Here is a 10,789-nt window from a genome sequence, read left to right on the forward strand (position 1 = left end):
GTTTGGTTTTTAAGTTGGTTTTAGTGTTTTCATGCATGATGAGGTCTCCTCAACTCCCCCAGTAAATACAAAAAAGTGAGAAAGAGAGAGACAGAACACTACAAAAACATGTTCGTATGTTGCATTAGTACCACTGTAAGTGTTTTAAAAACGGGAGATGAACAACAATATTGTGATATTCGTAGGCTATATGGAATTACCCACCAGTAACTGTGACCTGACTACTAAATGCCTGACATTTGGAAAACGGTTACGTAGATTGAAGAATGGAATGAACCACAGGGTCACCCTCCCTATACATATTTTAGATTGGATAGGGGTAAAGGAAGGGGGTGGGGTGGGGGAGGAATCAGACCAATCTTCCGTGGTATTGAAATTATCACACGTCACAGCGCCACCGTAAAAAATCACTACTGTGGACAATATTACTTTTTATGAGCCGTCCCCTGTTCCCGATGTCGAAGGCCATGGACCAGCCTCTCGGTTAAAAAGTGTCGACTGTAATATAAGAGCGGTAATGAAACAAGTCCACTGGACACGTACACGGAATCAACGTGGCTCAACGGACGGTGCAGGTTGCACGACTATTGTTTTCTTGAGAAATTGTTCAAATATACAATGTAACAGCTTGTCCGGTGAACGATTGGGCAAACTACGTATAGTCATATTCTTCACACATCCACATAGGTATTATTTTCAAGCTTTCACAATTTAATTGTACCTTATTAAATTGTATCGTAATCCCAGAAAGGTATAAAAACAGCCGACAGAAGTTGCAAATTTGCCACAAGTTGTGACACGTTACGTCGGTATCTTGATTTTTTTTTGCAACAGATCGAATAGGAATCTAACATCATCGTAAGTAGCAAAAGTTCTTTTTATGGTTATTTTAATTTTATAAAGAGGGGTTTACTTTTAATTCAAGCTTCAAGAAAGTCACGTTAAGAAGGAACAATAGTTCTCTACGGAGATGTCAGTATTAATTAATTAAACAAGAAAACATTTTCGTATTTCAATACAAAACAATTTGTAAACGAAGTGTAAAATTTAGACTAGATATACGAGTAGAATTCAATAACCTTTATTAAGGGATATTCCGTTGGCAGAAAAGTAACGTAACGAACCTACATAGACAAGAAGTAAATTCTACACTTTCTCAATATCTTGTTCCAAGTTTAAGATATGGTTGTTTGAATGTAAACGTTTTGTTTTTAACTATATAGATAAACCTCTTCCTTGCTTCAGGAAGTGGATGATTTCAGACTATGAAAGATGTTCTTCTAAATCTTTCATTCTAATCATATATCATATGATGTTGATTTTTTTGTTTCAGTGGATAAATGGTTTTTAGGTTGTAAAGTCAAAACTCATACTTTTTTGCTCAATTACTATGGTAACATAACTAATTCGGTTGTTGCCAGATGCATTAACGAAAGAAGTATCTCTAAGACACAAAGATATATTAGGATGCGGTTTTGAAACTATGGATGCTGAAACTTTCCACTAATTTTGAGTCAACAATGAATTTTAGCCACCGGAATACCGGTTTAAAGGAATGATCTAATATCATATTTTTTCTTATTATTCGATTTTTGTTTAAAGGTGAATCCTCATTGGATGAATTTTAATCATGAAATTTTTAAGAGAAATTATATATAGGCCTCTTGCTTCAGTAAAGCACCGTTATGCATTGTTGATCTATAAACCGTTACTTCGTTCATCTTTTATCGGTTGGTAATAAACTTTCACTCTCATATTTCATTTGATAAAGTATGAATATCATACAAGTTCTAGTTTCCTAAAATAAGTTTCATTCTATTCTTTGAATATTATTGAATATCTCAAAACTATGCAAAACCTCGTTGTCTGTCAGTTTGCTTAGGTATTTTATTGAACGTTTCAAACTGATTTATGTACATCCGAAGTTCCGACGAATCTAAAATGGTATACAAGATTTATGAACTTGTTAACATGAACACTGCCCTCTAATTCGTGGGTGGCAAGGATCGTAGAGCGCATTGTGCATTTTTTTCTCGTTATATTTGAGAATGAGACTTGTTTTGATCTTGGAAAATATTGGAAAGTTCTACCCATACTCTAACTCTTGCTATTGTACTCAAATTGAAATAAGAAACAGTTGTAAAACTAAGTCTACGCCATTCTGGGATGGGGTGGGTGGTGCGGGGATGGGGGGGGGGGTGGGGGGTTAAGAACCATGATTATGATTACCTGACTGATTTTTATTTAAGAACGGCCCAAACCCTAGAATATTTGTCTATTTGTTACTACAAAGTTCTAGAAGAATGAAGAAAAGGTCCAAAAAGATTGTTTCAATTTTAACAAAGACTCTCCTTTAATATCTAATTTTCGGTAAATATTTTATCGATTTTTTTTCTCCTCCAGATGCGTCGTCAAGGGACCATTATCGCGCTTGTATTGACCATTCTTATTGAAACATGGTCTATAGAGGCACTAAAAAACCGCGGTCCGAAGAAACCGAAACCATGGGAAGATCCAGATCGCGATACATCGGATGATCTGCTGGTCACAAAGAAAGTCTACTTCGATATAGAGATAGATGATGAACCTATCGGTAAAATCGTCATCGCATTATTTGGAGAGACCTGTCCGGTTACCGTCCAAAATTTCGCCGCTTTGGCGAGAGGAGGCTGGAAGCGTGATGTGAGTTGCAAAAATTATTTCACCGTAGAGTAGACCTCGGCTATACTCAGGAAATTAATTCTTACCACCATCAAATATTAGGATTGGAGTCGGTTTTGATTAGGGTCGGTTTAGGGAACCACAATCGTTTCCTGGAGAGGGGTTGGTTAGGTAATTCATGTAGCAATAGATATGTACATTAAGATATATATAGACGGGTAATTTATAATGTGACCAGGCGCAACTATGCATGTGTACTTATTGGGTATTTTAGCACCCACAGATTTACATCAGGGGTGATCAGATGCCCCCCTCCCTACTGACAGAGAGATCATTATCCCCAGCTTCCGCTCCCCACCCACTCCCCACCCCCACCGATACAATCCTAGTGTATACTACATTAATATATAACATTTATGCTCGATACAACGTAAACAGTTAAAAATTCATAGACATTTTTTTCGAGAATAACATGCAAAAGTATAACATCATTTTGCATTTAAGCACTCTCCATTTTACCAACATTTCTCAAAGAGAGGACGAAATAACAAAGCTGACGAGAGGCTCAAGAATCTCTTGAACCTCATGAACCGTCCATATCCTCCCACTGTCAAGTTATCCTATTGAACGCCAAAACCGACAAAAATGCAGGGAAAAAAATTATGTGGCGATACGTTTGTATTCATATCATGACTTAGGTTTACATAATATTTTTCTGCATTTTTGTCGGTGTTGGGGTTACATATTATTTTCCTGCATCATATTTTATTTCTATATTTGGTTCAAGCGTAAACGGATAATATAATTTCCCTGACACATCTCTTCCCTTATGACCCGACTTAAAACGATTTTGGTGTGTATATATGTAAATAGTTTATGCAAAATTCGTTGAATCACAGCGATTATGTTACCGTATGATCGATATACAGTAACTTTTTTATACTTTCATTCTCCAGACTTCACTGACCTACAACAATACTATCGTCCATCGGATCGTGCCCGATTTCGTGATTCAGATGGGTGACGTCACTGACGGAGACGGTACCGGTGGTGAGTATATTTTTGTATTTTTGTATCTACTTAAGATCCTCCTGCAAGCAGGAACTCGCGAAGAAGTCTTATTGGCTTATAAAAGCCGCAAGCTGACCGAAGTCAGTCTCTTACATTCATATTTAACGTCCATGATTATGAATTGTCAATTGTCAACTATACTCTGTAACTGGACGACATACATTAATCTTGGAGTGACTCGAACCGGGGACCTTATGATTGGAAGGCACCGGTTTGACATTGTTTGACATTACCACCCAGACGATCCCATAGCGAAAAAGATTTAAAAAAAGAAAATAGCACAAGATTCTACACCGACAGAGATAAGACGAAACTCTACCGATATCTTAAATACCAGTTTTGAGTAGCTTGTTTACCCTCGCTTCTGATCATTTTTGCTCTAAACAGGATGAAAACTCTTATTATATTCCTCCGCAATTTACCCCTCATTCCAAAGGAGTAAGGATGTTACTCTCCGAGAGTGTCCTGAATGATATAGGTACCATATCCGAACCCCCGACACAGGTCCGAGTTTTGGGAGGGGGGGGGGTAGGATTCAGAAGAAAAAATGTTCAGTGGTGATGAAAGTGCCGCCCATTCTGACGTGAAAGTCATAGCCCCTAAATTATGGATGGCCCCTCTCCCTTCCCGTATCAGGGTCCTGCTTATAGAAAAAAAGTGACGTCGAATTAATTTGAAACGAGTGATTGCTTCCACTCTTAATAAGATCTAACTTTGGTATAGAATTCCACAGCTGTATAACGAAACTATATCTTTTCTGATTTTCTGGTTTTTCTAATTTTATTGTTAAAAAATGCCATGTGCACAATGAAAAATCTACTATGTCACCGCTAATATAAGGGCTATACAGACTCACATTTATAATAAATCTTTGTCCTTTTTTTTTTTTTTTTTTTTTAACAGGTCGAAGTATATATGGGAAACATTTTGCAGATGAAAATTTCTTCTTACGTCACCTGGGACGTGGCTGGGTTGCTATGGCAAACTCGGGTCCCGACACTAACAACTCTCAGTTTTATATTCTATTGACGAAGGCAGGCTGGTTGGACGGTAAACATGTCGTCTTTGGTAAAGTCATAGATGGAATGGTAAGTTTACACGTAAACACACATCCGTTGCCAAGGAAGTGAATGCAATATCTTTAAACTTGATCAAAATCAAAATTGAATCAGTTGAACGAGAGGACAACTGTATAGGCCTATAGGAGGCATAAAGTGATAGTGCGACAAAAATTGTTTTAAACTATACCTGCATTTTAACAGATGATACGTTTAATTATGAAAATATGAAAATTGAGATTTCAATATTTCTGTCTGGTTAGGTTTGAACCTTACCCCCTCCACCCCCTCCCCTTAAAAAACAAACAATAACAATACCGAGCTGATTTTGTCATTTCCCTTTTATAAGCTATAAACACTTTGCAAAGCACATGATCAAGGAAAGTGAGTCGTTCTGTTTAAATCAACTCACGGTGTACATTTCACATTGTTTCCGTCACTACCATTACACTGAAGTATAAGTATAGGTTATCTAAGAACTATATGAGTCGCTTCTCTAAAGTGGGGAAGTACGTGGTATTTGTTTTTAATAGATTATAAAATGCAAAAACTAAAGAAGGCTTTAACTCTGATTATCATATACAAAGTAGGCTAGGTTACCCGAACCTGCTATGTTGAAGTGTGGTAGGCTTTAGTTTAGTTGCGTATAATTGTATTCAAAAGTTACAGTCTCTATCAACGTTTAAGGAATTTGCCGGCAGTGTCAGTACCGCAACGAAGTGAAACAATATAGTTTCTGTGAAAAGACAAAGATTTGGGTAGTAGTAGAAATATCTCCTTGAAAATTTTGCAAATATCCCACTTCTCAGTTACAGTGAAATGGTTACTATGGCTACCTACTGCCTACTGGTGTTAGGATATAGTTCAATCCAATCAATGTTACACCGTAAAACATTTATATATAATTTAAACATCTACGTGCAGTCGTCTACACAGTCCGGTTGGGGAAAAAATGAAGACACGAAGGAAATAGAATTTTATAACAGATAAAAATGTTTAACCTGTTTTAGAAAGTTTACATTGTTTCTACATCAGTAACCTATATCAAAGATGAAAATTAATGTCATTGATTAAGTCTACTTCCTGAAAACACTGATAATTCGACAATATTTTAACCGAACAATGTATAAACCTGGGAAGTAATTATCAGATTAAACATAACTTAAACTGTTATTATCTATAAATATATGATACCGTAACTATAAGGGGGTCTTTTTATTATTTATGTTAGGTCCCTCCTGTTTTCAATAGCTGCGAGGTATTCAGGTAAAAACAAAATCAAAATAAACTCCTAATATGAAAGGTTGCAGGAAGTTGTAAGGTTCCATTTGCCTCATGATAATGTAAAAACTCGCGACCTCGGATCGCAGAAAGTCGGCACTTTGCCCATGCACATGTGATTTATAATATTTGAGTTTGAATTTTACATATCTACACGGAAGATCTTACTTTTACGTTCCTATCGCCAGGTGAGAGTATTAAGTTCTATTAACTACCATGGCTTAAAACAGTCATTAGAAACGTGAGAAAAAAAGTAAAGAATATAAGCAATTGCAGTAAAGTTTAAATCTACTTTTTTTTAACGGCTGTTGATATATACGTCTCTATAAGTAAAAAGTATCGAATAACGATTGTTATACTTGTCAGAATTTGACTTTTAACACTACAGAGGTTGGATCCCGCCAGAACGTGCATATTTGTTCGATCGGCTTCCCAAAAGCAAGGTGTGTGTTTGTTGGTTTTTGCAAAGATTGTCATGCTTCAAGAGATAAGAAGGTGAAAATGAGAGGATATTTATTTAAACTCGCTGGATAAAATATGCGGCTGTTGATTATTCTACTCATCAAAGGTCATAAGGTCAAACGTTGCCAACACCGAAACAACGGAAGCGACAGGTATAGAACAAGTAAAATTATATCTGTTATCTATCAATTTGATGAGCTGTGTACCATCGTGAGAACCAAAAGTAGTCCCGTGCTCTTGTTAATCTTCAGTTAATATCGAATTTCGTAGTCAATGGCTGCCTTAAAGGCAAAAGGTGGAGAGAGAGAGGTGGAGGGTTGGGGGGGGGGGGGGGGAGAAAGATTGAGAGATTGTGACGTAAGAGCAAGGAGTAAAAGCAAATCAAAACAAATTGCAGATCATATATACTTACGGTAATGATTACTGTATAGACATTTTAATCAACGGTTAAAAGGCGATCGTACTCACTGGGGACATTTTTATAATATAGCTTAACCCCTCTTCAACTATTTACAGTATTTAGCATCCTTGACATGTATTGGTAATAAGATATGTATATGAAATGTAGTAGGTCTACATACCTCATATTAAAGTCTCAATGTGTGTTTGCCAAATTTTAACTTCGACCTTTCCAGCTAACTGCCCTAAAAGCTCAGTGAAATAACACCGTTCTATGCAATATTTCATATTAATAATCATTATTTTTTAGTGAGTTATCTGTCGTTTAAACATTTTGGGCTGAATGAAATTCGCCAGATTTTTTAACGAGTCCGTAGATTCTACAAACTTCAATCAAAATTTGTAAGCCCCGCCCAATAGATCATGCGCCAATCAAATCTCTCTGTTTTGTTTACGACCGTTAGGCCTGTGTGCTAGCCTGTGTTAGGTCCATTCTCTTGAATGCTACCTTTCTTTAGGTCTTACCGATGTAGCTTGCGAAATTGTGTCGTTTCCTTCAATTGCAAGTAATAAACAGGTGTTTTCAGACGTTACCTCCGTGAAATTGGGTAAAAAAAGTGGACGATACGAGTATATATACGTTACATTTGCGTAATGAACATGCTGATATAGGCGGTCGCAGTGATTTAACGGTATATCGTTCGCGCCACCAGGACAACAGAAAATAAATTTCTTTCTTTCAATTGCGACAGCTTTTCTCCATTAAACCCACCTGGTCAGAGTGCATTTAGAATAAGAAACATTGAATCTGCTTTGAAAGTTTGTGTTCCGATATTCATCAGCAAACACGTATTTGAAATGCAAATAGCTCCCTCTAAAATGTTTGAACATTTCCTGGTTACAATGTCTGAGCATTATGATTCTTCTTTTCAGTTCTATGGAGTTTATGTGTGATCTTACACATGGCGTGTTTTCCTGCTGATTTTGTTGTTAAAATCTTTCTTTTTTTTTGTTCGATCGGGTCTAACTTGATCCCAATAAATAAATAAATACAGTATTAACGTTACAAAAGCACAAATATGCGCATTTTGTGTATAAACTGGAACAAGAAACTTCTATAGCGTATATCTCGTCAGTCTTCCAAGATTAACTAAAGCTTTCTTAATCTTATCATAAGTGAATGAAAGGTCGAAGTGTCTTTGATAATATTATTTTTGTAAAAGAATTTTAAATCTGATAATCATTTTGCATCGGTGCAGTCGAGATGTAAACCAACCACTTGTTTAAGTTTACTTTGCAGAATCAGTGATATATCCGTGTCATGGTGTTTGTCTCAAATGACCTTTGGCATTACATCATTAAAAATTTTGTACTACAATTTTAAGTTTATATAACAGTTCTCTGGATGAAAAACAATGGTTGCTTTCAGCTTTATGGTATAGCTTTAACTCAATGGTCATTTCATAAAATAAAATTAATTTCAATATTTATTCCCCATTTCTTTTCTTTTCTTAAGGATGTCGTTGACGAAATTGCTGACATCGACACTGACCAATATGGGTTTCCTTTGAAGATTGTTCGCGTCATCGATTGCGGCGTCATCCACGTCAAAGAACCCTATCACCTCCCCCACCCCACGGGGAATAACTCTGACACCGAGTGATGAATCATGCCGTTTGATCTTTTCTGTCGGGGTTTCATTGTTTTGTTTTTTTGTAACCTGTTCATCACAAACTATAATCTACGTACTGTGTCCCCTGATAATTTCACACGATACAGTCTGAGTCAGAAGATAATGCATGAAATAATCTATACACAGTTTAACGTGGCAAGACAATTGAGATTGTAACGGAAGACAAATAAAGAAACAAAGAGACCATGAAATGAATAATTATTACCATTAATTGTGTATTTTCATTTCCATTTTTCATTTCCATATATGTATTATTTTTTTTTTGGCATTGCATTCCTACTTTTAGTTTTGACAATATGAAACCAGCCAAAGAGCATGTTGGAATAATATAAGTCACGGTTTATATAAGCATATAAGATGAATTGGGTTGAATAATCTGTATTAAAACGCTTGGCGTCGCCCGTCGAGACGAATGAAATTATGTAAGTGTCACAAGTAGGACGGTGGGGCGGTATGGTGGTAGGGCGGTGGGCGGTATGGCGGTAGGGCGGTGGGCGGTATGGCGGTAGGGCGGTGGGCGGTATGGCGGTAGGGCGGTGAGGTGATGTGTTCGGTATAGGGCACCGATACTACGTGACAATTTGTGAATATACAGATCCTAAGTTCCATAATCATATCGTTTCTGCCAGGTAACATCTCCCCGGCCCCTCCCCTTCCCCCTACCTTACCTTGCAGATATTCTGACTGAAGTAAGATGAGGTCCTTTTTGTTGATAAAAGGGTGTTTTCGGAAGGAAATGTGGGGTACCTTTTCCTGTTGTTGTAATCAACAAGGGCAAGAGACTGTATTTGGTTTATCAGGGATGTGATATTTAGACAAATCCCCGGGTTCATCGACACGCTCTTGGATTAAAGCCCATTGACCTTGAGTGAAAGATAGTTGTTTGTTCCGGGCCAAGATGTTGCACAATGGTGTATTGCATAACAAACTATCGCAGTAGTACACTGCATCGCTCCAGCCCGTATCATGAAATTTTATCAATAAACATTTGGTAAAAATGTAAAAAAAAAGCACACATTTTGTAAACGATGATGCATGGTTCGACTGAAAGGAATGTTATATGCCTAAAGTATTAGTCGTAAAAAAGAGGTAAACAAAAAATAAACATGACTCTTTGAACAACTTTAAAATAAAGAAAATAAAAACAGTTGATTTCAAGCAGACGACAGATGGGTTCTCAGTACGTTGCGTTCTTCCGTTCCCGGGCTGACTTTTCTAGTTTATTACTTCATTAATTGAAACTTATTGAAGGAAGTTTAAGATAAAGATCATAAACTCAAGTGAGGGCCTGTTAAAGCAGATGTTTTTGCTGATGTTGTTCAATTTGTAATGTCATTCGTTCCGCCCCCCCCCCCCTGCTCCCACACATCTCCCTTGATGAATGTAGGTACGAAATGGATCTTGCGACCCACAGTGAAAGTTTGTACCCAATCCAGCACTCTGATATACCCACACGGCCACACCAATCTACTGTGTTGAAATATTCTATCAAAATTATGCCCTTAGCCCTGGGGTGGGCGATCTACGGCCCGCGAGCCAGATGCAGCCCGCCAGTGATTTTTTTGCGGCCCGTGAGATGTCCCAAGAAAAATAAATCTATTTTACATCATCAAAAAAAAACGAGCTAGCTGCTTAGAATTTATCCGCCCTAATGATGCTGTCAGGTAGGCCTGTTATCCCCATTAATTATCAACTGTACTGTATTGACATTATGTTTTTGTGAATACAGATTATGTACACACACCTATTGCCTGAAAGTCCTCGGAATCAAAGTTTTGAAATCAACAGTAGGTCGTTGGTTAGGTGCGGCCCAGTCAATTTTTCACTTCTTATATCTGGCCCATTCAAAAAGGTTGCATACTCCTGCGGGCTAAGGGTTAGCCTCTCATACAAATTCCCCCAATAACTGAATATATCATTTTCATCCTTACTTACTTGTCACGCAGTTCTGTGGCTCGCATTTATAGTCAAAACACTTCGCGGCACTTGGTCCCCCGTTTCTGTTTAAAGCCATGTATTCCGATAATATGTTCCTTGAGTTCATTAGCATCTCTGATTCACAATTTAACGTCGATTAACGAAGAGAGAATTTTTAAAACATCCGGTGTGATATTTGTATGTGATTAATATACTAATAGGATATAAATTGTCTGGACGAAAGACG

At 37.3% G+C, this 10,789-nt stretch overlaps 1 protein-coding gene across 1 annotated transcript; it reads left to right on the forward strand.

The window, feature by feature from the left end:
- The first annotated feature begins 701 nt into the window (after window positions 1–701).
- Window positions 702–8,823, forward strand: LOC139978657 (peptidyl-prolyl cis-trans isomerase B-like). The gene is made up of 5 exons (XM_071989037.1): window positions 702–858; window positions 2,404–2,682; window positions 3,618–3,711; window positions 4,636–4,820; window positions 8,449–8,823. The coding sequence occupies exons 2-5, from the start codon at window positions 2,404–2,406 to the stop codon at window positions 8,593–8,595; spliced, it is 705 nt and encodes a 234-aa protein (XP_071845138.1). The 5' UTR covers window positions 702–858; the 3' UTR covers window positions 8,596–8,823.
- The last annotated feature ends 1,966 nt before the right edge of the window (window positions 8,824–10,789 follow it).

Source organism: Apostichopus japonicus, chromosome 13 (assembly GCF_037975245.1).
Source record: "Apostichopus japonicus isolate 1M-3 chromosome 13, ASM3797524v1, whole genome shotgun sequence".
Taxonomy (NCBI): domain Eukaryota; kingdom Metazoa; phylum Echinodermata; class Holothuroidea; order Aspidochirotida; family Stichopodidae; genus Apostichopus; species Apostichopus japonicus.